This window comes from Humulus lupulus, chromosome 5 (assembly GCF_963169125.1).
Source record: "Humulus lupulus chromosome 5, drHumLupu1.1, whole genome shotgun sequence".
NCBI lineage: Eukaryota > Viridiplantae > Streptophyta > Magnoliopsida > Rosales > Cannabaceae > Humulus > Humulus lupulus.
In genome coordinates, this window is record NC_084797.1 from 227,551,601 (window position 1) to 227,579,552 (window position 27,952).

General features: G+C 42.8%; 1 protein-coding gene across 1 annotated transcript; it reads left to right on the top strand.

The window, feature by feature from the left end:
* Positions 1-241: 241 nt before the first annotated feature.
* LOC133778299 (glyoxylate/hydroxypyruvate reductase HPR3-like) lies at positions 242-27,675 on the top strand. Its single transcript, XM_062218181.1, has 2 exons — positions 242-785; positions 26,872-27,675. The coding sequence occupies exons 1-2, from the start codon at positions 300-302 to the stop codon at positions 27,388-27,390; spliced, it is 1,005 nt and encodes a 334-aa protein (XP_062074165.1). The 5' UTR covers positions 242-299; the 3' UTR covers positions 27,391-27,675.
* Positions 27,676-27,952: the final 277 nt, after the last annotated feature.

Genomic DNA, 27,952 nt, shown 5'->3' on the forward strand with positions numbered 1-27,952 from the left:
AAATAAGCATCTCATTTTATATTGTTAAACAAAATATAAAATTAAAAATTATAAAATGCATATATTATTTTTTTAAATAAAAAACAAAAATAATTACCAATCATATTTTTATTTTTTTAAAATAAAAAATAAAAATAATATTTCTATTTTTACATTTAAAAAATTTAAAAACAAAAATTTTACTAAATAACATTATTCTATTTATAATATAAATTATATCTGAGTGATCACAAACAAACAAGTTCTGAGAAAAAAAAGATAAAGTCAACACTTCATCTGAGCCAAAAGTGCCAGAAACCATGGCAGCCAACAAAAGCTCAGTCAAAGATCAGATCAGTACCGATGACCAACACCTTCCTCCGATCCTCATTCACCGCACCCCTTCCGTTAGTTTCCCCCCATTGACTAATCTTTTGAAGAACCATTTTCGCTTACTCGACCCTCACCTGTCTCCGCTGCCACTCCACTCCTTCTACTCCCGCCATGCTCACTCCGTACGTGTTCTCGTCGTTGTGGAGCTAACCCAAGTCACCGAAGACACTCTTCGCCACCTTCCTTCTCTCAAACTCATCGTTGCATCCTCAACCGGCACTGACCATGTTGACTTGTCCGCGTGTCGGCAACGAGGCATCGCCGTCACTAACGCCGGAAGCGCATTCACTGAGGACGTTGCCGACTTCGCAGTCGCTCTGTTATTCGGTGTTCTGCGACGAGTTTCGGCTGCCGATAGGTATGTCCGCTCCGGGCTCTGGCCTTCCGGAGGAGAATACCCACTTGGCTCAAAGGTTAGATTTTTCTGTTGGTTTCTGCTTTTCATTGTTAAAAACTATTTGGTCAATGGATTAAGTCACTAACAAAATGCTTATACCTTGGTCTCAGTTAGTCAGCAATCTATTAGCTTAGCTATTTTCAAAATGGTTCTTTCTTAATTACTTTTTTTTTTTTTATCAAGAAGAAAGAAACTTCAATTAGCACCTGTAACACCAAGTTCAGTATAGAATCAGTGATACCATTCCGCCCACAGTGAAGCCAAACCACCCAACCATTGAAATTACTAGGCCAGGCTTTAAACCCAATCCAAGCAAAGATGAGGTTAAGTGTCATCTTGGACAGACAGCACTAAAAAAAGAGATGAGTGTGACTTTCATTTTGATCTTCACAGACTGGACGTAAGAGGTTGTTCAACTGAAAGTTGATTCTAGATAAATTGTCTCTAGTGAGAAGGTGAGCATTGACCACCTGCCAAAGGAGAAACTGGTGCTTAGGGAGAGTCAACTTACACCAAACTGCATGCTTATAACCCACTAGCTGCTGTTTTAAGGTACTGTTATATAATTTCGAAGGCTTAAACTTCCCTGAAATCCCAGCAGCAAGTAACTCTATCTTACTGAATTTGCTCCTTAAATGGCACAATTTCCTCCAATACCAGCTACTATCTGGTTTCATAACATAACTCCAGAAATTAACTCCCTTCAGATAGATTTCCTTGATCCATTTGACCCAAAGAAGGTCCTATTTTTCTGAAACAGCCCAAATGTACTTAGCTAATAAGGCTCTATTCAAATTCGCCCCATCCCTAAACCTGAGACATCCATAAGCTTTAGGGAGACACACCTGATGCCACGAAGCCATATGAAGCTTACTTCTGTTCCCTGAAGCTCCCCACAGGAATACTCGGCATAACTTCTCTACCTCCTTAACAATACTCAAAGGCAAAATAAAGACACTCATCCTGTAATTCCTAAGACCAAAAAGAACTGAGTGTATAAGAAGCATTCGACCTGCATATGACAGATGCCTACTGGTCCAAGGCAACAGTTTCAACCTGATTTTATGAATAATAATCTCACAGTCCTCATGTCTCCACTTAGTTGGTCTCATAGGTACCCTGAGATACCTAAGAGGAAAGGATCCCTCAGGCAGCTGAATATCTTGAGCAATAACCCTTCTCTCTGTTGCATTGACTCCTCCAAAGTAAATATGAGACTTGTTAGTATTGATAGATAAACCAGTAGCCGCACTAAACTTTACTAGGACCTCTTTAAAAATGCTCACTGCCGAAAGGGTTCCTTTACAAAAAAGAATCAAGTCATCAGCAAAGCACAAATTGAGTAGCTTAAGGCTCTTACACATAGGGTGATATCTGAAAGTAGAAGCCTAAGCAGCAAGTTGAAGGCTTCTAGTCAGATACTCCATAATAAGCACAAATAGAAGGGGAGACATTGGATCACCTTGTCGCAGCCCCGTTTTACCCTTAAAATTACCTTGAACTCTACCATTCATAAGTAAAGAGTAAGAAGTATTTCTCACACAGACCATTATCCAACCAATAAATTTCATAGGGAAACAAAAGGCCCTCAAAAGATCTTCAAGAAACTGCCAATCAATCGTGTCATATGCTTTACTAAGATCTATTTTAATGGCACATCTAGGAGAAGTTGAAGGCCTCCCATAGTTCTTGATTAGGTCCTGGAATATCATGATGTTATGAGCAACTGACCGACCCCTAACAAAAGCACCCTGGTTCGGCTGAATGAGGACAGGAAGGACTAAAGCCATGCGAGAACATAACAACTTAGCCATACATTTGTACAAAGTGGAGCAGCAAGCAATAGGTCTGTAGTCAATAGCCCAAGCTGGATTAGAGACTTTAGGAACCAAGGAAAGAGTGGTCTCATGAAGTTCAGAAGGAAATTGTCTTGTGGCAAAACTCTGAACTATCGCTGAACAGACTTCTTTCCCAATATCCTGCCATAGCTCTTTGAAAAAACCAGAGTCGAATCCATCTGGTCCTGGAGACTTAGTGATGTGAATTCCAAAAAATGCAGCCCTGATTTCCTTACTAGAAAAGGATTTTAAGAGAAGCAGTTGCTGATCTATGGAGAGCTTGGAACCCATCTCAATACACTGCAAATCTATTCTGCCAGTAGCCGAACTTGGACTGCCTAAATAGCTTTTAAAATGGTCAACAAAGTGAGCCACTACCTCCTAAAAATCATCAATCAAATTCCTTGCTCAGTAATATAAGTAGCAATACTGTTATCTGCTCTTTGTTTTTTCAAACAAGCATGGAAATAAGAAGTGTTCATATCCCCTTTCTAATCCAAGTAAGTTTACTACGCTGAGCAAGGAAGCTATGGTACATATGCTCCTGTATAGTGAACTCAGCAGCAGTCACCTTAACTGCCTCTTGCAAGCTGTGATCTTGGGGATAAAATTGAGCTTGAAGTTGAGCTTCCTGATAAGCCTCCTTAGCCGAATAGTAGTTCAGATCTATATCTCCAATAGCATCTCTATTGAATTTCTTTAGCCTATGCTTAAGCCTCATAGTCTTTAAGTATATTGCTCTCAACCCAGTAGCCTTAATAGGGGTCCTCCAACTACTCATAACTACTTCTTTGAAATCTGGATGGGCAGTCCAAAAATTATAAAATCTAAACAGCTTGATTCTCATCTTCTCCATAGGCATGTTAGTGACAACACGAGAGCAATGATTCGAGACTACCTCCCATCTAAATACAGCCAATGAATGAGGAAATAGATCAAGCCACTCCTCATTCATGAAAACATGGTCAATCTTAGAGTAAATCCTAGCTGAACCTTCTTGGTTGTTTGTCCAAGGAAAATAGGAACCAATGCTTTTAAGAGCCTCAACTTAAGTATCAGCTAGCCAACGAAGAGGATCTGCCAACTCTAAACCAAAAACTGGTTTTCCTCTTGATCTGTCTAAACCAGAGAAATGGGCATTGAAGTCCCCTAACACAATCCAAGCTCTAACAGAAAGAGAAATCATGTTAAGACCTTGCCATAATCTCCTCCTTCCCTCCATCATATTGTACCCATAGACAAAAGTAACATAGAAAATTTCCCTCTGACCAGCCATTTTGACCATACAATGAACAAACTGATGTGATTCTTCCAAAATAGTCATTCTCACAAAGATTCTCCTCCACACTATCAAAAGTCTGCCCTCAATAGTCGGACTAGAGTAAAACTCCCAATTAGGAAGTTTGTGCTCCATGAACTCAACAATTTTATTCCCCCTCATTTTAGTTTCTAACAAACCTCCAACTCCAATTTTATTCCTACTACATATATCTAAGACTGAAATATGTTTATTAGAACTATTCAGCCCTCTCAAGTTCCAACTCAGAATATTACAATTATCCATTGGAAGAACTAGGTCCAATATTACCTTCTTTGCCAACCTTCTTCTGCTCTTGAAGCACTACAAACTTATTTGACTGTTTTTGAACTTGACCAGGAGGAGGAGTACTACTACCAGTTGTTAGTCCCTGCCTAGCCTGTGTTTCCACACGCCTTGGTGTTTGACATTGCTCACCCTTATTTGTTTCCTTCAAATGATTAGACTTAGCCAAAACTGGAAGTTGTAACTCCTTAGAATTCTGAACCGAACTATCCTCTACAGCAGTAGCTCTAGATAAAACTTCAGGTGTCTCTTCATTAAGCTCCTCAGAATATTTATTCTTCTCTTCTGCTGCCTCTATTTTAGCCACAACTTCTTTTTTCACCCACTAAGTTTTGTGCTCCTTACGACAGTCCACCATAGAATGCCCAAACCCAGAGCACACCTTACATTTAGTAGGTAACCATTCATATTCTACTCCCTGTTCCATAATCTAGCCATACTCATTGATAAACTAAAGACTTCTAGAAGGATTATCAATTATCTCCATTTCCCCAAGAACCCGAGCAAATTGAATTCTTGAACGCTCCCTAGTAAACTTGTCTACCATAAGCGGTTTGCCAATAGTGCTCACTAGTGCACTGATACACTTACTACCCCAATACTGAAGCCCAAGGTCATGTAAATGAATCCATAATGGAATTGAGTGAATTAATTGGATTGCACTGAGATCCGTTGTCCATGGCCTAATAATAACAGATTTTCTGTCGAATTGAAGCACACCATTCTCCAATACATGATCTCTCGTAGCTTCATCGTTAAATTTGACCATAGTTAGCCCCATCGTCATTCTAGCGATTTGAGCAATCCCTAGATGGCCCCAAACTCTTTTGATGAACCCTTCAAAAACAGCCATTGGAGGGTTAGCACCAAGCACCATGCAAATCACTGCCGAACTCCAATTCGCAGATTGAACTTTAACCTCTTCAATATCTACCTTAGCAAACTTCTGCCCATCTCTAAACAATGGTTCAGTAAATTCTAGTTTCTGGTCAGAAAAGGAGAACTTACTCGCCGTGAACTACTGCCATTGATGATGGGCCGAAGTTTGAAAATCCCCTTCATCTGCCTTATCCGCCCAGGATGCACCAGTCGGACCTGTACCAATTCCATCTCCCTTAGCATCAGACCCCTGGGTGTTAATATTCAGTCGATCAGCTTCACATGCGAGATTCAAACCCCCAGACCCAGTCGCATCTAGAGTAATCAAACCATCATTTGCCTGGCCTACATTTTCCAATCCCTCAGGGCCTGAAACAATCGAAACCTACACATCGTGTATCAACAGCTCAACCTGTTCTTCTTCATGAATTTCAGGCCTACGTATCGACTTCTTCTTCTTCGCCATGGAAGAGAACAACTCAAGACTCAGCTTAACTATTCTTCTCTTTCTTAATTACTTGCTGTCTTATAAATATATATATATACTAGCTAGAAGCATTGTTTTACTTAGTTTTAAAGTTGTAAACATATAAGGTTATTTAGTTTTAAATTTGTAAATATTTATTCAAACATAATATTATTTTTATTACACATTTTTTCAATTATCATATAAATTTTAAATAAATAAATAATATTATAAAAATAAATAAAAGATATTTAATATAATGTATGACATAAATGTATTAGAAATATTAGGGCAAAACATTGTAGGTGTGATTTCCTACAATTGATTAAACAGGCACTAGCAACTTGTCAAGAACAAAGAGAGGAACGGGAAGTTCAATTGGGAGAACCAGTGGGGAGTCAGCCAAAGGGACTCCGACGCTCAAGTCAGTTGGATTGTTATTGAACGTAATACAAATCGTAAAATTACAAGGTAATCAAGAATGAGAACAATTTAGAATAATTATCGCGGTAGTGATGGCGGCACTAAGCGATCCGGTCAGGTCAGGCTGGCTAATTCCGTTACCGAGAATATCGTCCAGTCTAGTAGTTTTGAATACTCGTTATCTGATCCCCAGATTCATCCCCTTAGGATTCTTCTTATAGTTCATTTTCGTACTGTTGCCTTTTCGTCCACTTGATCTGTCTAACTCGCTCCTAGCAGTTACCTTCCGCCTTTCCTGGGATGAGTCGTATCACTCTCCACTCATTCCTTTCCCTTGGCTGACAGAGTGTAATCGGATCCGACCCGGGTATGGATTGTCTGGTTGGGTGATTCGATTGGTCATCATGGCCTCCTGCTTATGTTTAGCTAGGTTTGTATTACTAGTCCGGGTGCCATGTTGGGCTTGATGTATGTCTTAATGGGCCTGATTGGTTTAGTTAGTTTGATTTATTGGATTGGGCCCGACTTATTAAGCTTTCAATATATGGAAAAAATTTGTCCACTACAGTTTGTCCCTCACTCTCTAGTTAGAATTTATTCAACTAGAGAGTTTATAATGTCGAATAATGTTCGTAAACGATCTCCTGTGAATATCTCTCGATTAACATTTTTTTTGTCGAGGTGGCTGACTGGGTTGACTGGGTAGGTAGGCCGAGAGGCCGACTGCTCTCTATGGGGCACTTGCGTGCACGTTGTGCATGGTGTGAGGGTATGGTGCAAGGCTTCTGCGCGCGGGCAAGCAGGCAGGCCGCGTGGCCGACTGCTCCTAGTACGCCTAGGGAATCAAGAGGCCGGGTGGCCAACTGCACCTGGCCGATTGCTTCTGGTGCGCCAAGGGAGTCTAGAGGTCGGAGGTCGACTGCTCCTAGTGCGCCTAGGGAGCCTAAAGGCAGGGTGACCATGTAGGTAGCGTGCTTGGGCGGTTTAGAGGAGAGGTCGAGTACGCCTAAGGTCACACAAGGCCGATAGACCGAGTGTCCAAATGGTATATGCGCATGGGCATTTGGCGTCCAATTGCCCGGGTGCATGGGGCCAGCTGGGCCGATTAGGCTTCCTAGGTAAGCTTGCTCAACTCTTTTCATAATTATTTTACATGAAGATTTTAAGGATTATCGACAGTTGTCAACGATCCAAGGCCCTTTTGGGGCTATGTAAGTGAAGAAGTGTATTCACTCTTTCATTCAAATCTTGGAGCCTTTGGAGTAAAGCTTGGAAGTTTGAAAAAAAAAGCTCTCAAGAGGTAAGCCTTTGTTCCATTTCTTATGCTTTGAATGTTCTTATGTCATTCTTCGTGTTCTCCATGATATTTATGTCGTTTTTCACGTCTTGTAGTTGTAGTTTTTGTTCGATTTTCTGTTATTAGTTGTTTGTGTTTGATCTTAGGGAATGGTAACATCTTGAATTTTTACTGCTTGTCATGAATAATGATGGGAGAGTAGTTTGCTATATAGGTAGTGTTTGTTTGATTAGCCAGGCTGACTAGTTAGCCAAGCCACCTCCAATTACTTTCTTGACTTAAGTGTATGCGTGATAGGATGTCTAGTAGATGTTTCAACACTATTTTCATGTAGTATTTATTAAGGCAAGCATGAATAACATGATTTGGACTTGTTGCATGAGTTGTTTCTAATACGGTGCCCTTTTAATGGTGGGCTTAGTTAACTTGATTGAGTGGGCTTGCTCTTAGCTTACTGAGTATTGCTCTGAACTTGTTAGAGTGTCTTATTGGTTATGCACCCACTGCTTTCCTTTTATCTCCCCAAACGTAGTTAGTGTTTTGTTCTAGGTGGCATTCATGCCTTTCAGCAATCGAGGCAGTTGTGCTGGTTCACCAGGTCAAGTGTCTTATTCATTTGAGGATGAGGATAGTGATGGGGTTGAAGGCCTTTCTGGGATGGATGGTAGTGATAAAGTGACGGTAGCAATGCATGTTGAGCAGCTGTTAGGTGACTATAACCATTTCAGTAGGAAGGGTGTTGATAGCAATGATCCCATTGAGGGTGGTAGGCCAAGTCATTTGCTTATCAGTTCTAATCCTGAATCTCAAATTCGCTTGGATGAGCTGGCTACCATTCGTTACTACTTCAATATCCCTGAATATTTTGACCTTCATGCTCCTTCTAGATTCGAACGGGCTGATTGGGACCTGCCTGGTTGGGTATGTATGTACAAGCTTCCTTTCAAAAATAACCTTCGATTGCCTATCCCCAAGCTTGTGTTAGAACTGTGTTCTTACCACAGGATCTCCCCTAGTCAACTAATGCCTAACTCTTGGAGAGTGGTAATGTGTTTAGAAGTCCTAAGAGAATTGTATAAAATACCTTTTGGGGTTGCTAAGTTATTGTATGCTTATTACCTCAAGGAACATGTTCACGACAAGGGTAGGTTTCAATTGACTGTAAAATGGAGGGATCCGCCCTTAATTCACGAGTTAAGTTCTAGAGACAAAACGAGATGGTAGTATCGATACTTCTTTATCTCGTTTGACTAGTTGGGATGGCCGGCTGAGTACGGCATCCCTCGTGAGTGGCAACCTACTTGTGAGTTGTTACTTATGTTTAAAGATGGTATAATTATATTAGTTAATGGTGGTCTCTCTTTCTTGTTGATGTTTCTTTACTTATCTGCCAAGTCTGTTTATTTGTTTTGCAAGCCGTCTACATACTCCCTATTTGTGGGATTCTCGAGAGGCAGCTTGTCGTGTTGCTAGGGTTCATGGAATTTCATCAGACAAGCGTCATTGGAAGCTTCTTTTGTCCTAGCCAGTTCTCTGTAATACTTCGTTGTGGCGTCTCGTTCGAACGGTTTCTAAAGGTATTCTTCTTCCTTAGAATTGTGCCTTTTCTCGTATTGTTCTTATCAAAAGATCTCTTGAGGTTCTTGGGTATCAACCATTTCTTCTGACTGACTTGGATGACTGATTCCCTACAGACGAGAATATGTCTAATTTCCTTCCCCTTTCCGACTCGGATGCGTTGGATCGCTTGCTTCGGGCGAAGAAAGCTACTGGGGGCAGTTATAGCGCCGAGGGGGAGCCGGCTACTCCTGAAGAGCTAGTTGCGCTTCCAAAGAGTCGTAGACCAAAGAGAAGACCCACTCCACTTGACTTGCCTGACATGTTCAATGATTATGTCTCGCTTTCGTTTCCGTCTTCAACCTGCGCTTATTCGGACGTGGGGCCTCACTTGGGTGAGGTTAACAAATTGTTATGGCCTAAGGATAAGGAAAATGTAACGCCTTGGATAACCAAGACCGTTACACTGTGTGTTTAAAATAGTTCGAGACTTGCTAACCAAGTCATTTAAATAAAAATGTGAATCTAAAGACATAAACAAGTTAGGTTTAAAAGATTTTGGTTATAAACGAATAATTTTCAGTTAAATAAATGTTTGGTACATGGGATCCCAAATCAGGGTTTAAATGACATATATACAAGATTTCCAAATGTTATAGATAACCAAGGCCACTCTAATGGCAAAATACACATTTTAGGTTTCCGTCCCTGTACCATCCCTCGACCGTGGCGGCCGAGCAGCTGACAATGTACATCTCACCCCCAGAGCTCTCCAACCCATGGTCGATTCATTTTACCCTTGCCTTTACCTGCACCACGCAACACCCGTGAACCTAGGCCCAGCAAGAAAACTATAATATCATAGCACAATCAATATCAATAACCAAATAGTCACAAAACACAACCAAATGATTCACAAGACATTAATCAATTATCCAGCAAGCTATAGCATTCACTTAATCAAGGATAATAGACGATAAACCAATGATCTAACAACTAGATATTCATTATATCATATACATCAAGTGAACAACAGTACACATGTCATGAAATAACTAGGGTCGATGCCCTTAGGCCGCACCCTCTGTTTAATCCATTGTCTTTGGCTCACTTAGGCCAAGCCTAGTGTTCAACCCATTGACTCCGGTCCGCTTAAACCGAGCTCAGTGATTATTAAGCTGTCCTCAGCTACCAGTGACCGAGCCGCGTCCTGTGCGCTAATATAAACTCCGACACTCTTAGGTCGTTTGTTTTACATTCACATGGCATAATACCACCTTACATAATGCATACAAGAATAGGGAACCCTTAGTCCCATCATAAATCACAACTGGGTGCAGTTTTCTTACCTTTAATTCCGAGTGCTTTGATTAAGAAAGACGACCCTCGAGCACGATCCTGCCCCGAGCCCTAGCGTACACCTAGTCACAACCATGATAAAGGATTCCATCAACAATAAATGAATAAAGGTTTCCGGACCAAGTTCTAGCCTTCGAGACATCAAATTCCACCAAGCACGGTAGTGGAATCGATCCCGAGCACCCTAGGTTAAGTCCCCGCACCTTAAACCTCCTCAAGGCCAAAAATGCCTTTAAGTAGGCCCTCCATGCTGCGGCCTGCCCCCTACCAGAGGCCAAGCCTCCCCAAACAACACACACGGTCCGTGACCCGCCCTTCTTCCTGGTGCACATCTGTTCTAGAGGGTCGCGGCCTGACCCTTTCGAACCCAGAAAAATCTCCATTTTCATCTACCAAATCTCAACCAAACTAACCCAAAATCATCTCAATAACATATTTTAATTATCACAACAGTTCTAATATACTTCCAGCAACAAAACCCATATGAAAACTAGCCTAAAGACTCATCACAATCACACTTCAATCCTTGAAACCCAAAAGCTCATAAACCTCTAAAAACAGCCAGCAATTCACAGAATTCAAGTGCTAAACTATAATTAAAAGCTTACCTTTTCATAAGAACAAATCCACCTAGTAGTTGCAGAGCTAATCCCCAAGTTCCTAGCCTTAAATCAAGTGATTCCTAGCCCAAGACTCCTCCTTAGCTTCAATGGTTAACTTGAGAGAAAATGTCTCTAGAGGAAGCAAGAGAGAGCAACTGGAGAGGCAGAGTTGGTTCAGGCAGCCTTCTAAACACTTCTTACCTTTTGTTTTATCTAACTTAAGCCTCTTAAGTTAATCCTAAGGCTCAGGGTACCAAAAACGTCCCTGAGGGTAAAATGGTAAATTTCTCCAATATCCCCTCCCGGACTTTCTAACTTCAAATATATCTCCAATTATTTAATTTCATAACTCAATATCCCAAATAAAAGTCTATTATCCAAAATACACCTTGACTCGCCCTGAGTTGGGTATCAGGTCCCGTTGTGACTTTTCCGCTAACTTGCTCCCTAGGATCGCCTCGTGCCGTATGCGGCAAATATATATCCACATAATAATGTGGTCTCAACAGTTTATCACAAATAATCACATTTATGCCCTAACGGGCCAAAATTACAATTATGCCCTTACAAGCTAAACAGGACCCGCATGCTTATCTAATACTCATAAACATGCATCTCACATATCCATATAATCATAGGATCATGCATATCACATAATCATGCTTTTGACTAGTAATTCACATAATTACCAATTGTGCCCTCCCGGCTCACTAATCAAGGCCCTTAAGCCTTATTAGTAATTTTGGGTTGTTACAGAAAAGCTCAACAAGGTTGACCCAGATAAGTCTGGAGAGATTGCTTTGGCCCATGTTTTTCAGGTCAGTGATTCTTGACCCTTCTCTTTGGTTATTCTGCTTTATTATTTTTGCTTGGTGATTTATGAGTATGATTTTACTGTAGGGATTACAAGGAGTCATCCATCTAAATTAGACCATCCAGACCTTACAAACGACTCTGAAAATGGTAAAGGGTGATCGTGATTCCCCTAGACATGAGAATAAGAAGCTTGGGAAAGCTACAAAGGAATATAATGACCTTATTAAGATTCTTTAGTCTCTGCTTGAGGCTAAGGAGGTGGATGCTACTCGATTGAGGTTGCATTTAGCTGAATTGGATGGACTTCGGAGTTAGGTTGCCCAACTGGAACATCGTTTCCTGATGGTTGGATTGGAGGCTGAAATACAATGTCAAGGCCATATGGCAATTCAATATCGCAATGGCATGGTTGATCAATGGGACATCACCAAGTACATTTCCGACTTGGAAAGGTTGGAGAAGATGAAAGCTGAGGAGGCTGCTCAAGCCGCTAAGGTGACCGCTTCTTTTGGGGATCTCACCACTGTTGATCTACTCTAGGATGATTGACTTGTTACTCTGTTTAGTTATTTTACTCTATCGAATGACTATATTAGTATGAAACCTTTTAGACTTCTCGAACTGGCTTCGTTTTGTTGTGTTGTTGTAGTGCCTTTTACTATTTCATTTGTTCTAGTTAGTTGAACATGTCCAGTTCGTTCGTGTATGGCTGGCTGGTTTAACTTGTAACTTTATTTTGTTGTATTTTGTTGTTATCTTTTTGTATTTATGTATGTCATGTTCGGACGATTGCCTAATTGATTCTTCTTATCTTATTGATTTACCCTTCCTTTTCCCTTAGTTTAAGTGTAATATACTTGTTATTTTAGACTTAGACTTTTTATGTTGTACTTGACTGGGCTTTGCAGTTAGGCTGACTCGTGGTCAGTATAGTTCGTCTGTCTGACTTTGCCGGTCAGGTTCAAAAATCACAATGGATGATAATGGGACTGCACTCCGTAAAGCTGCCTACATACCCTTTTCAGGGATCAAGCCCAAATGTAATTCTGACACTTCCTGGATGATAGTGTCAGTACGTGGTTGATTTAAGATCTCGTAAGATCAATAGATGAAAGAGAAGTATGGAAGAGTAGGTAGAGTTCAAGTGTGATATTGTTTTAGGTGGATTGTGTTCCAGCTATTGTTGATGTCGCGTCCCTCTTAGGCTTGTAGCTTGTATGCTTCATGTCCAACTACCTTAGTGACCAGGCAGGGACCTTCCCAGGTAGGGGTGAGCTTACCTGCTCTAAATTCCTTGGTGTTCTGGAATACTCTTCGAAAGACCCAAACTCCAATTTTGAATGTCCGAGTACAGGCGTGCTTGTTGTAGTGTCTTGCGACGCTTTGTTGATAGGCAGTCATCCTCACTAAAGCTCTTTCCCTTTTTTTCGTCAGCTGTGTTGAGCTCATGGCACATGTTCTCCCAATTATGTTCATATGTAGTAAGCTCATATCTGGCTGTGAGGACTTCACTTTTGGTTGGGATGACTACTTCCATACTATAGGCTAGAGAGAAAGGTGTTTCTCTTGTTGATGTTCTAGCTGTTGTGCGATAGGACCATAGGACTCCTAGCAATTCGTTAGCCCATCTTCCCTTAGCTTTTTCAAGGGGCTTCTTGATGGTGCTCATGATAGTCTTGTTGGATGACTCTGCTTGTCCATTTGCTTAGGGATACCTTGGTGTGGAGAAGCTGAGCTTGATATTCCATAATTTGCAGAAGTCTTGGAAGTCAAAACTGATGAACCGAGAACCGTTATCCGCCACGATCTCTTTTTGTACTCCATATCTGCAGATTACATTCTTCCAAATGAATCCCTTTACTTCTTGGTCTCTGACTTGGTGGAATGAGTTTGCTTCGATCCACTTCCTGAAGTAGTTAGTTACTGCAAGCATGTACACCTTTTGTCCTGGTGCGGTTGGAAGCTTGCTTACTATGTCCATCCCCTATTTCATGAATGGCCAAAAGGATGTGATTGAGATGAGATGCTCTGGAGGTTGGCAGGATATTTGAGCGAACTATTGGCATCTGTCACATCATCTTGCATAGTTGGAGGAGTCGGCTCGCATAGTTGGCCAGTAGTAGCCTTGTGTTAGGGCACGGTGCGCCAAGCTTCGTCCTCCAGAGTGGTTGCCGCACTCTCCTTCATGCAACTCAGCCAGTACGTACTTGGCCTTTGCAGGGTTAATGCATCTCAAATCTGGACCAAAAAAAGGAACGTTTGTAGAGTTTACCTCATATAATAGTGAAGCAGATTGATTGAGCCTTGACCCGACGTGCTTCGTTCTTATCTTCAGGAAGTATGTCCTGCTCCAGGTACTCGACTATTGGAGTCATCCATGTTCGGTTGTTGGAGATGTCACTAACTTGCTCTTCTTCACCTTTCCAGACAGCTGGCCATTGGAGATATACTATTGGTATCGTCTTGGGGTCGGTTGTTTGGATGGAAGATCCAAGGTTTGCTAATGCATCTGCATGACTGTTCTCCCCTCTTGGTACTTGGTTGATGGTGAACTCATCGAAGTCTGACTGCAATTCTTTGGTCTTGTTGAGGTAGGATGTCATCTTGTTATCCCGAGCATGATATCTACCTTGCATTTGGTTAACTATCAACTGGGAATCACTGAATACCATGATCCTCTTGACTCCCATGTCCTTGGCTAGCCCGAGTCCAGCTATCATTGCTTCGTATTCGGCTTCATTGTTGGTAGCTTTGAACCCTCACCGGATTTCTTGTTCGATTATGTCACCTTGGTGAAGTTAGTATGAGTCTGAGTCCATTTCCTCTAGTGTTACTTAAGCCATCTACTTGCAACTTCTAGATTCCAGCTGATTGTCCCTCGGTCAAACAGTAAAGTTCTTTCTCTGCCCGCACATGCATGTTAGGTGTAAAATCTGCAATGAAGTCAGCTAATACCTGAGATTTGAGGGAAGTACGTGGCTTGTATGTTACGTCGTACTCGTTGAGCTCTACCACCCACCTAGTAAGTCTGCCTGATAGTTCCGGTTTATGGAGGACTGTTTTGAACGGGAAGGTGGTCAGGACCGCTATTGGATGGCACTGGAAGTACGGGCATAACTTCCTTGTTGCGTGGATGAGTGCTAGTGCAAGCTTCTCCAATTGGCTATATCGGGTTTCTGCATCAAGCAAGGCTTTGCTTACATAGTAGACTGGAGATTGCTTGCCTTCCTCTTCTCGGACTAGGACTGCACTGACTACCGTCTCAGATACTGCTAGGTAGACGAATAGTGTCTCATTGTCTTTTGGCTTTGAGAGGAGAGGCGGGCTAGTCAGGTACTATTTTAGTTGTGCTAGTGCCTCTTCACATTCACTTGTCCATTCAAAGTTTTTTTATTTTCTCAATGTATTAAAGAACAGATGGCACCGCTCTGAAGATCTTGAAATGAATTTGCATAATGCGGCTATTCTGCCGGTTAGCTTCTGTACGTCTTTGATGCACTTGGGAGACAGGATCTTTAGGATAGAGTCTATCTGAGCTAGGTTGGCTTTGATCCCTCTTTGAGTCACCAAATAGCCCAAGAATTTCCCTGTAGTCACACCAAATGAACATTTTGTAGGATTAAACTTCATGTTATATTTCCTAAGAATATCAAATGACTGTTTTAAATGATTGATGTGGTCTTCTGCCATGAAAGATTTGACGAGCATGTCATCGATATAAACTTCTATAGTCTTCCCCAGCATGTCTGCAAACAGTTTGTTCACCAAGTGTTGGTAAGTCACCCCTGCATTCTTTAGTCTGAATGGCATGACCTTGTAGCATAATAGCCCAGATTGGTCATGAAAGTTGTCTTCTCTTGGTCGTCTGGGTGCATTAGTATTTGGTTGTATCTTGAGTATGCGTCCATGAAGCTTAGGAGCTCATGGCCGGCTGTGGCATCTACTAGCATGTCTATGTGTGCCAATGGGAATGAGTCATTGGGGCACGCCTTGTTGAGATCTATAAAATCGATACACACTCGCCATTTTCCATTCTTTTTCTTTACAATCACCACGTTGGCCAGCCACTCGGGATATTGGACCTCCCTTACGAATCCATTCTCTATGAGCTGTTGGACCTCTTCATTGATTGCCTTGTTTCTATCAGGAGGGAACTTTCTTCTTTTTTGCTTCCTTGGTGGGTAGTCTCGATCAACCTACAATTTATGGATAATTAATTCGGGGTCAATTCCAGCCATGTCCGCATGGGACCACGCAAAGTAATCATAATTATTAGAGATAAATTCAATGAGTTTGACTCTGATTTTAGGGTCTAGTTTTGATCCGATTTGGACTTTGTGGTCCGGGAAGTCTGGATGGATCTGGACTTCATCTAACTCCTCTATGTTCGGCCAGTCAGATTGTGAGATAATAAGTTCATCTTGCTGTAATTGCTATGATTGTGCAGGCTTGGCCTTCATGGTAGTTTGATAGCATGCCATTGAATCTTTCTGCTGTCCTCTGATCTCCTTGACTCCCCATTTGGTTGGGAACCTGCAGAACTTGGTGATAGGTTGATGGTACGACTTCCATCTCATGTATCCAGGGTCAGCCCAGAATGACATTGTAAGGAAAAGGGGAGTCTACCACCAGGAACCCCGTGCACAAGTTGACCCCCTCAAGGTAGACAGGTAGCTCAATCTCCCCTACCATGTTCTTTTGTTCTCCACTGAAGCCAATGAGGACAGTAGTCTTTCTCACAATCTTTGTCTTGCAATGTATTAGCTGAGGACACGTTATCAATAAGAATGTGTTTAGTTAAACAATTTGCAATATAAAGTTGAATAACAAGAGCATCATGATGTGGATTGGGGAGTCTGGCCGACTCCGATGTTGAGAAGCTTATGGTTTGAGTTGGTGAATTGGTCGTAGTCTTCTCTATTCCACTGGATTCTCCTACGACCCAGTTGGTCTGCCTGGTATGTCTCCTAGTTGTTGAATGGGTGACTCTGCTTACCTCAGAGCCACCTATTATAACATTCACTGTTCGCTCATGAATGGGTGGTCTTGGAGGGGTTACTTCTCTTCAGCCGTCTGGTATGTCTCCCCTCTATTGGAAAGTTTGCTTGCCCTTGTATGAAAGGAAATCAGTCAGGTGTCCACGCTTTAGAAGGTTTGATACTTCGAGCTTCAAAGCAATGTATTCGTCAGTGCAGTGTACATGGTCAGCGTGGAAGTCACACCATTTGGTTCTATCTCTTTGATCAGCCGGTGTTCTCATCTTCTCAGGCCATGTCACTCTGTCACCCAGCCCTTTTAATGGCAACACTACTTCTGCTGGTGAGATTGAAAGATTATACTCTGGTATTTTGGGTCCATCTCGAGAGCGTGTCTCAGATGATCGATTGTAGTCTCTTCGCCTGTTCTTAGATCTGTTGGGAAATGGGTATGGCTCTGAGCGTTTGTCACTTGATCGTCTGTCTGCCCTAGATTCCCTCCGAGTCTCTCTCCGTGGGGAGGATCGATAGTAATTGACTTCGTCTTCTTACCATTTGATCTATGCCCAGGCTTTGGCTAGAACGTCTTCCATCATCTTGCATGGATACTTGGTTAGCTCTTTGTAGAGGTCCGAATCAGGTCGGAGACCTTTGCGAAAGGCTGCGACGGCGGTGTTCTGATTGCAATTGTTGATGGACACCTTTTCTTTGTTGAAGCGTCCAACATAATCCCTCAAAGGTTCGCCCCGCCTTTGGAAAATCGCATACAAGTCTTCTGATATCTTTGCTAACTTTCTGCTACTTGCAAATTGCTCAACAAAAGTATCAGTTAATTGTGCAAAAGTAGAGATAAAATTATTAGGTAAATTTGTGTACCACTAGAGGGCTGGTCCTATTAGACTTGAACCAAACCCCTTACACATGCACGCTTCCCTCATGTCGCGTGGGATGTCCACGGTGAACATTCTCTGTCGGTATTGTGCAATGTGATCATTTGGGTCAGACGTCCTGTCGAACATCTTCATAGTTGGGAAGTTGAACTTCTTTGGCATCTCCACTAGTGCAATGTCGTCTACGAATGGAGAGTCTACATAACAGCTTGTTGCACTCTTCTTAATTGGAGTCGGCATCCCAGGAATCCGTTGGATGAACGCCTCCATCTTAACCAACTTTCGAGGCAACTCGAGATCTTGGATCGAAAAAGAGCTTGTGGTTGCTTGGTATAACGTGTCGGCCTTGATGGCACGTTACAAGCTAGGATGGCACTCGGTCAGATGCGCACGCGAGGGTGCAGGCTGGTGAGCATGCTGATGCCTAGTTTGTACGGCAGTGGCATTTTCGTAAATATCTTCAATATTGCCCGGAAATGGACGGGACTTGGTAGGTTCCATATTGAAGGGTCAATGAACGCAATGGTATGATCGGATTTGGGAGATTCGGAGAATTGGCGAGCTGGAAACCAAATATGTCTCCCAAGCGAAAATCATATATGTTCCTGGTAGAAGGCTAAAAGCTCAGAAGGCTCTTTGTAGGGGGAGCACCTGGTGTCAGCTCTCCACCACCCCCTGGCGCAGGTGCGTCAAGTGAGCTACTACTAGTTGGGAGGACTAGTAGGGCGGGCATATGAGGACCACGAGGGGACTCATATGTCTCCATGAGTAGGAGTACTCATGGACATTACCGGGCCGCCCCGGTAGTGCGTCGAAGTGTGCTGCCAGAGGTTTAAGGGTACGGTTCCCTTGGCTTGCCGGGATGCCGCTTGCATGGAACGTGGCCCAAACCCTCGAGAGATGTCGTGGTGCGCCATGGCCACGAATCTCGACACGAGATGGCACGGGAAGTCATTCGTGGGACTTGTTAGCATGCAAGCATTGGAGGGTGCACTATGCTTGAGTAGGACAGAGGTCCAGTGTATGCTACTAGTCTGGCAGCCAGTCTCGAGGGCCTGCCAACGTGCATGATGGTATGGTGCCTTGAGGATTGGACCATGGACGTATGGGAGTCCTTGGTCTGTGACGTGAGCTAATCGGATAGTATCGAATGGGACATGATGGGAGGTGTTGGCACGTCAGCTTGGTGTTGGCTCTTAGCCACACATGCTACCTTGACTTGCGAATGTCTGGGTGAGCATCGGTGTTGGGATTTGCCTTGCCATAGTGAGAACCTATGGACAGTGTGAGTGTCTTGGCTAGATAGCCTTGATGCATGGTTGCACTCATAGATGCTTGAGAGCATGACTCAGCGGGAGTTGTTCGAGAGACGGAAGTGTGCAGAGGCACACGGTCGCGCGAAAAATGTGCCCATTGTTATTCGAATGGTTGGAAGGCTGACCTTGGCTCAGAGGAGTCAAGGTGCCGCACGGGCATTTCCGCTGTCAAAATGTCAGCCCGTGACAGTTGGTATCAGAGCCAGGTTCATCTCAAGTTGGGGTGAACCTGGTTGGCCCATCCTAGAAAGGATGTAGGCGTGCTGAAGGACCATAATGGTCTGGATGCTTGGACAGATGTCATTGAGCCTTTTAGTCACCTAGAAAGGATCAGTAGGCTGAGACGGGATGAGACTTGGTTGCTCTTCTTCGTGGGAATACTGGACATCCTAGAGAGGGGACAAGTTATGGCTGCTTCGAATCAAAGTTCAGAGATGCTAGAAAGACAACAACCACGTGCAATTGTGGAGAGGTGCTACAAAAGAGTTGGAACTCATTGACATGAGACAAGGTTTGATCGAGAGGTCAAGGTTTTATGCTTGGTTCACTAGTTCAGGTTTGCCTGAGTGACAGTGTAAGTCGCGTGGAGCGCTGTTGTTGGAAAGGGAACTTGTACGCAATAGTGAGTGAGCATAATAGTGGCCGTCAGACGCTTGTCAGTCACGACAGAAGTCGAGAGTGGACAGCTTTGGGGAACTAGATAAAGTTGAGCATGGAATGCTTCAGTTGCTACTTGTGTGCCAAATGGCATCACAGGGAGACCAAGGTGGTCGTGGCCGCGATCGTCAGAGGGCAGTCGTACTTGGAAGTGTTTGCATGTTTACTTGTTCTAGTCCGGAGGGGAGACGCCGAGACAATTGAGTGGGACGTGTTGGCTCACAGAGATGTTAGCTTGTGTGAGCAACACTAGAGCATTGTAAGATATTCTATGTTGTGGAATATATGCATCAAAGGCCAGCAGGGCCGAGTAGACCGCTCGCAGTGGTCAGAATAGTACTAGAGTTTCGAGAGCGCTGGAGGGCTGCGTCAGGGAAACTTAGTACTGCAAGAAGGCTTAAGGAGGCAGAGATGGTGCTTGAGTTTAAATGTGGGCCGGAGGGCCTTGCTATTGGGACTTAGTGACCATAGAAGCCGAGAGAAGCTGCCCGGAGGGGCGAGATGCTAGTATAGAGCAGTTAGATAGCTAATTGGACAGTGCATGCATAAGGGAATCGACAGTGGTGCTACACGAAGTAGTTGACTCGAGAGTCACATCCTACGGGGGGCACTTCTAGATTTGTTGTGTGCATGAAGACTTGGGGCGGTCAGACGTTCTTGCGTGTGGGCAAGTTTTCGAGGACGCCAACAGTTGAAGTGGGGGAGAGACCTTCACGGTTCAAACATCCAAATAGCAGACCGATGTTCCATTACAAAAGCATCGAGATGAGTTATCATGGAGATCGTTAGTTGTTCAGAATGTAAAGTCAAGGAGACTCAGAGACAAAGACAGAGCCAGTTACCTAGAGTGAAAGTCGTCAGGACTCAGGTACTAAGGTAACATCAGTGCAACGTTTGCCTAAGGTGAAAGTCAACAAGACTCAGGTACTAAGGTAACGTAGTTATGTCGAGGGGCGAAGAGTCAGAATGGCCGAGACATTAGTTCAACATAATCTTCAAAAGTGATAAATGGAACGAGGGACCGCACGAGAAAAGCGGTTAGCTTGCGAGCTATACCTTGAGAGGTACACCTCGAGAAAAGAAGTTATTCCCAAGTTGAAGTGGGGGAGCCCACTAATTCATATGTTCGAAGGGTCAGGGTACTTGTTCAGTTTTGGTGTGTGAATCTAGAGAGAAACACAACAACAGATGGGTTGTACAGTGCGAAGACATGCATGACTGATGCGAGTAGGTCAGGTGACCAATTGAAACTGCAGATAGACAATATGCATGGGCGTAGGCTGAGATCAAGATTGGGCAGGTTTTGCAGCATGTTATAAGATATGCTTAGTGTTTTATGGGGACACGTGTTTATGGGAACACAAGCCGAATGATTCAGAGAACATATGCCGAAGGGAGATAGCGGATTGGGACAACTTCAGACCTCAAGAGTGAGGTAAAGTGCAGTCAAGCTTGTCAAGATTCAACAGGTCGTCTAGAGTTAGGCAAGGTTGATTTGGGGTCAGAACTTGAGGCACGATGCTGAGAGTCAGCATGAGCACGAGCCAGAAGGCAATGCAGTGGTTTCGAATGATGTCAGATCATTGACCACATTGTAGAAGCTTAGAGGAGCAGTGATGCTTATGGTCAGGAGTGGCCATTTCACATCAAGCCTTGGGTATGCAGTAAGGCCGGAGGGCCAAAAGTCTGGGAGACTACTTCGCGAAGTCTGTGTGCAAGGATGCACTAGATACTGCATAAGGCTATAGTTGGCATGAGTGCCACGTTGAAGAGAGACATGCCTTCAATGGAAGGATGTTTCGTAGGTGCCGTTGGGAACGGTTGGTTTGCGAACCTCACCTTGAGGGGTGCACCTTAATTCCGTCCTTGTCAATAAGAGAGTAGGCATTGGAAAATTGGCGGGAAAGCAACAATCAAAAGATGTGTTGGCTTTGGGGTCAGTGTTCCAAGGGCTGCTTGGTTGACTGGAGGGACATCGTGATGGACTCGGAGGAGTTCATGTATGCAAGGAGTATTCGAGTGCAGCGGCACTACTTCATGGGAGCATTCCGAATAGCGAAGGTGGCATGGGGTCCGTGATCGAGTCCAAGGGTGGACGTGGGAGATCATCGCCAAGTTGGTGATTCTACAGTAGTAGAGGGACTAGTGCAGACTCAAGATTCGGAAGAAGCATGGAGTGAGCTTAGGAGTCGAGGCAGGAAGATTGGCCAGCGGTCTGTCGATGAGGGCATCGACAATTGAAGTGTGGGAGAGTGTAACGTGTCGGCCTTGATGGCACGTTACAAGCTAGGATGGCACTCGGTCAGATGCGCACGCGAGGGTGCAGGCTGGTGAGCATGCTGATGCCTAGTTTGTACGGCAGTGGCATTTTCGTAAATATCTTCAATATTGCCCGGAAATGGATGGGACTTGGTAGGTTCCATATTGAAGGGTCAATGAACGCAATGGTATGATCGGATTTGGGAGATTCGGAGAATTGGCGAGCTGGAAGCCAAATATGTCTCCCAAGCGAAAATCATATATGTTCCTGGTAGAAGGCTAAAAGCTCAGAAGGCTCTTTGTAGGGGGAGCACCTGGTGTCAGCTCTCCACCACCCCCTGGCGCAGGTGCGTCAAGTGAGCTACTACTAGTTGGGAGGACTAGTAGGGCGGGCATATGAGGACCACGAGGGGACTCATATGTCTCCATGAGTAGGAGTACTCATGGACATTACCGGGCCGCCCCGGTAGTGCGTCGAAGTGTGCTGCCAGAGGTTTAAGGGTACGGTTCCCTTGGCTTGCCGGGATGCCGCTTGCATGGAACGTGGCCCAAACCCTCGAGAGATGTCGTGGTGCGCCATGGCCACGAATCTCGACACGAGATGGCACGGGAAGTCATTCGTGGGACTTGTTAGCATGCAAGCATTGGAGGGTGCACTATGCTTGAGTAGGACAGAGGTCCAGTGTATGCTACTAGTCTGGCAGCCAGTCTCGAGGGCCTGCCAACGTGCATGATGGTATGGTGCCTTGAGGATTGGACCATGGACGTATGGGAGTCCTTGGTCTGTGACGTGAGCTAATCGGATAGTATCGAATGGGACATGATGGGAGGTGTTGGCACGTCAGCTTGGTGTTGGTTCTTAGCCACACATGCTACCTTGACTTGCGAATGTCTGGGTGAGCATTGGTGTTGGGATTTGCCTTGCCATAGTGAGAACCTATGGACAGTGTGAGTGTCTTGGCTAGATAGCCTTGATGCATGGTTGCACTCATAGATGCTTGAGAGCATGACTCAGCGAGAGTTGTTCGAGAGACGGAAGTGTGCAGAGGCACACGGTCGCGCGAAAAATGTGCCCATTGTTATTCGAATGGTTGGAAGGCTGACCTTGGCTCAGAGGAGTCAAGGTGCCGCACGGGCATTTCCGCTGTCAAAATGTCAGCCCGTGACACTTGGCGGGCTGGCTTGTTGGTCAGTGATAGGCTATGTTCGTGTCCGGTCTGACTGGCACCAAGTGCTGCCTGGTTGACTCCAGCTCCAAGGGCTGCCTGGTGTCACGGGCTGACATTTTGACAGCGGAAATGCCCGTGCGGCACCTTGACTCCTCTGAGCCAAGGTCAGCCTTCCAACCATTCGAATAACAATAGGCACATTTTTCGCGCAACCGTGTGCCTTTGCACACTTCCGTCTCTCGAACAACTCTTGCTGAGTCATGCTCTCAAGCATCTATGAGTGCAATCAGGCATCAAGGCTATCTAGCCAAGACACTCACACTGTCCATAGGTTCTCACTATGGCAAGGCAAATCCCAACACCGATGCTCACCCATACATTCGCAAGTCAAGGTAGCATGTGTGGCCAAGAGCCAACACCAAGCTGACGTGCCAACACCTCTCATCATGCCCCATTCGATACTATCCGATTAGCTCACGTCACAGACCAAGGACTTTAATACGTCCATGGTCTAATCCTCAAGGCACCATACCATCTTGCATGTTGGCAGGCCCTCGAGACTGGCTGCCAGACTAGTAGCACACACTGGACCTCTGTCCTGCTCTAGCATAGTGCACCCTCCAATGCTTGCATGCTAACAAGTCCCACGAATGACTTCTCGTGCCATCTCGTGTAGAGATTCATGGCCATGGCGCGCCACGACATCTCTTGAAGGGTTGGGCCACGTTCCATGCAAGAGGCATCCCGGCAAGCCAAGGGAACCGTACCCTTAAACCTCTGGCAGCACACTTCGACGCACTACCAGGGCGGTCCATGAGTACTCCTACTCATGGAGACATATGAGTCCCCTCGTGGTCCTCATATGCCCGCCCTACTAGTCCTCCCAACTAGTAGTAGCTCACTTGACGCACCTGCGCCAGGGGGTGGTGGAGAGCTGACACCAGGTGCTCCCCCTACAAATAGCCTTCTGAGCTTTTAGCCTTCTACCATGAACATATATGATTTTTGCTTGGGAGACATATTTGGCTTCCAGCTCACCAATTCTCCGAATCTCCCAAATCCGATCATACCATTGCGTTCATTGACCCTTCAATATGGAACCTACCAAGTCTCGTCCATTTCCGGGCATTATTGAAGATATTTACGAAAATGCCACTGCCGTACAAACTAGGCATCAGCATGCTCACCAGCATGCATCCTCGCGTGCGCATCTGACCGAGCGCCATCCTAGCTTGTAACATGCCATCAAGGCCGTCATGTTACACCTGGCTGGCTCCCGCTCTAGGGGGAAGTTGGCTGACTCCAACTCTAGGGGGAGGCTGGCTAACTTCGAGTCTAACGGATGGTCCAGCTCCAAGGATCGATTGACTGGTCTCGACCCCGAAAGTCGTTTGTTTGCCTTCAAGTGCATTGGTTTGTCTGCCTAGGGCTGACTGACTGACTCCAGCACCCAGAGTCGTTTGATTGGCCACGTAGGCTAACTAGCTGTTTCTACTATTGAGGATCGTACGATCACCTGCATTGGAAGGTGCATTCACAGTGTTATGTTGATTAATAGGAGTGTTACTATTTCTTACCGAGGATGTCAGATCCACCTCAAGTCGATCAGATCTGCCATTGTAGGCATCTGGAGTGCCGTTTCCCAAAGATTGCATTGGGTTGACTAAAACCCTAAAGCAAGATGATTGTACTCCTTGGTTTTGAGACTTCAGTGCCTTGATCTATACAAAAAGTCCAGTGTTTTCCGCCTCAACCATCTCCCTATTCTCACGCTCCTTGTTCATCTGCTCGGTTAGGGCGGCAAGTTGGGCAGCTAGGTCGGACCTCTCTTGTGCGTCGGCCATGGCTCTCAAAATGAACTCTATAATTCTTTGTCGGTGGTCTGGTTTCTAGGGCCCCATGGTGGGCGCCAAATTGTAGATGTGATTTCCTACAATTGATTAAACGGGCACCAGCAACCTATTAAGAACAAATAGAGGAACGGAAAGTTCAATTGGTAGCACCTGTGGGGTGTCAACCAAAGGGACTCCGATACTCAAGTCAGTTGGATTGTTATTGAAAGTAATATAAATCGTAAAATTGCAAGGTAATCAAGAATGAGAACAATTGAGAATGATTATCACGGTAGTGACGACGGCGCTAGGCGGTCCGGTCAGGTCAGGTCAGGCTGACTAATTCTGTTACCGAGAATCTCGTCCAGTCTAGTAGTTTTGAATACTCACTATCCGATCCCCCGATTCATCCCCTTAGGATTCTTCTTATAGTTCATTTCCATATCGTTGCCTTTTCGTCCACCTGATCCGTCTAACTCGCTCCTAGCGGTTACCTTCCGCCTTTCCTAGGATGAGTCGTATCACTCTCCACTCATTCCTTTCCCTTGGCTGACAGAGTGTAATCGGATCCGACCTGGGTATGGATTGTCCAGTTGGGTGATCTGATTAGTTATCATGGCCTTCTACTTATGTTTGGCTAGGTTTGTATTACTAGTCAGGGTGCCATGTTGGGCTTGACATATGTCTTAATAGGCCCGATTGGTTTAGTCAGTTTAATTTGTTGGATTGGGCCCAACTTATTGGACTTTCAATATATGGACAAAATTTGTTCATTATAAACATTGTCTATAATTTTAATAAAAATTGTTGGTTCACTTTTTTTTAATATATATATAATATAATGAATTACAATTCTATAGTATATATAAATAGTTATATGAATAATCTCTACATATACACATTTAAATACAACATTAATATGGATATATATTTACATGGCTACATGACATATATATATAAATTACAATAATATAGAAAAATAAATCAATAATAGAATAAAATAAGAATAGAAAAAGTCATAATGTAGAGTAGTATACATGCATCAACTATTTTTAATTTCTAATGTATCTCACAGTGTCCTTTGGCGAATTTGATGAATAAAAAGAGCTCTAATCACTTAATAAAAAAACAAACTTACACAAATTTATAAGATAAAAAATGATATGTAGGTTTATTATTTTTAAATAAATATAATTTAATTATTTAATTTATCATAAAATATCTTTAAAATGTCTTGTTATTAATTTAGTTTTGTTAAGTTTCTGTTTGTTACAATTTTTTAATTTGGCAGTGACAACAACAGATTATATATTACATGTTTAATATAATATTAATATTATACATGAATTTTAAATTTATGTTTGTTGCTATTTTTTATTTTATTTTATTTTTTAAAAGAAGTTTGTTGCTAGATGATATGATGTTATTCTAACGGGTAAAGTTTAAATTTAATTAAATTTTATTTAAGTTATAAAACATATGTTAATATTAAAACATGTATATACATACAACTCTAAAATTATATACATAATTTAATTTTATTTAGATTATAAAACATATGTTAAGTTTGCTGTTGTTAGATTTTATTATATATATTAATTATATTAATATAGTATTAATAGTATATATATATTATACGGATTTTAATTAAATTTAAATTTGTTGCTAGTTTTTTTTTAAATTTGTTGTTAGTTGATAATAGATTATATTAAATGTTTAATATGATATTATTCTCATATATGAAGTTTAATTAAATTTTATTTAAGTTATAAAACGTATGATTTTATTATTTTTAAATAACTATTATAGTAAAATATCTAAAAAATATATAAATTTTAATTTATTTAATTAATTTTATTTAAGTTTAAGTTATATTTGCAATCTATCGTTAAATATAATAATATTTTGTTAAATATAAGAATATACTTTAATATTTTGTTAAAAAAAACTGTTAAAACCAATAATTTTTGTTATCTACCCACTTTATATAAAAGAGATGCAAGTGGGTTCTTTTCTTTATGCGTTTTTTTGGATTGTTTGTTTAGGCACAGAGAGTGCTCATGAGAATTTGACAGATTGTAACTCTGTTTTTCTTTCTGTACCAGTGTTTAAAAAGCCACTTATTTGTGTAGTGTTTATGATCTTTAACTGTTGTAATTGCAGATAGGAGGGAAGAGAGTTGGGATAGTGGGGCTAGGGAGAATTGGCTTAGAGGTAGCAAAAAGGCTTTCTGCTTTTGGCTGTAGGATCTCCTACACTTCAAGAAAGGAGAGGCCATCTATGCCATTCCTTTACTTCTCAAATGTCAGTGATCTCGCATTCGAAAGTGACATTCTTGTGGTGTGTTGCACTCTGACAACTGAAACTCGCCATATAATAAGCAAAGATGTTATGAAGGCCCTTGGAAAGAAAGGAGTGATCATCAATGTGGGGCGTGGGGATCTCGTTGATGAACAAGAATTGGTTCGTTTTCTAAGCCGAGGAGAGCTTGGTGGAGCTGGTCTTGATGTGTTTGAGAACGAGCCTCGTGTCCCCAAAGAGTTGTATGATTTGGATAATGTTGTTCTGTCTCCCCATTGTGCTGTCGCGACCCAAGCTTCCATTGATTCCATGATCCAGCTAATCTTCGCCAACCTTAAAGCATTCTTCTCAGATAAGCCTTTGCTATCTCCGGTCAGCTAGTCTAAAATAATTTATTTGACTAATCAATATGAACTTGTATGAACTTGTCTTCTCATTTTTACATGTGTTTACAGTTTGGACTATTTTATTTAGGGGGTGTTTGTTTTGAGTAGTTGAGTTGCATTAGAAAGTGTAGAGGGATTTAGGATAGATGTAATATTAAACTCTTGTGTATAAAAGGTTTCACTTTACCTTTAAAATAGATGTGAGACCTACACAAATTAATCAATTTACCCCTTTCAAATTTGAACAAAACATAAGAATAGTTTTAGATTCTCATTCCCATATTTACTTTACCCCATACCAAACTCCCCCGTAAAGTTTTCAATTTGCTTAGTATATTAATCAAAGTACGATATGCTATGAAGTTAACTGAGTAAAGCATAACAGAACATAAATAAAAAAATCTATTTCCGCTCCAAGATTTTCATTTACTTTTCCAAAAAATAAAATAAAAGATGTCTTTGATAGCAGCTCTTGTCCAAGTCACCATGCCAATATCCAACTAGCCATTTTACCTTGAACAAGAAGTAAAAAGAGAGGAGCTAATAGATACGGTAAT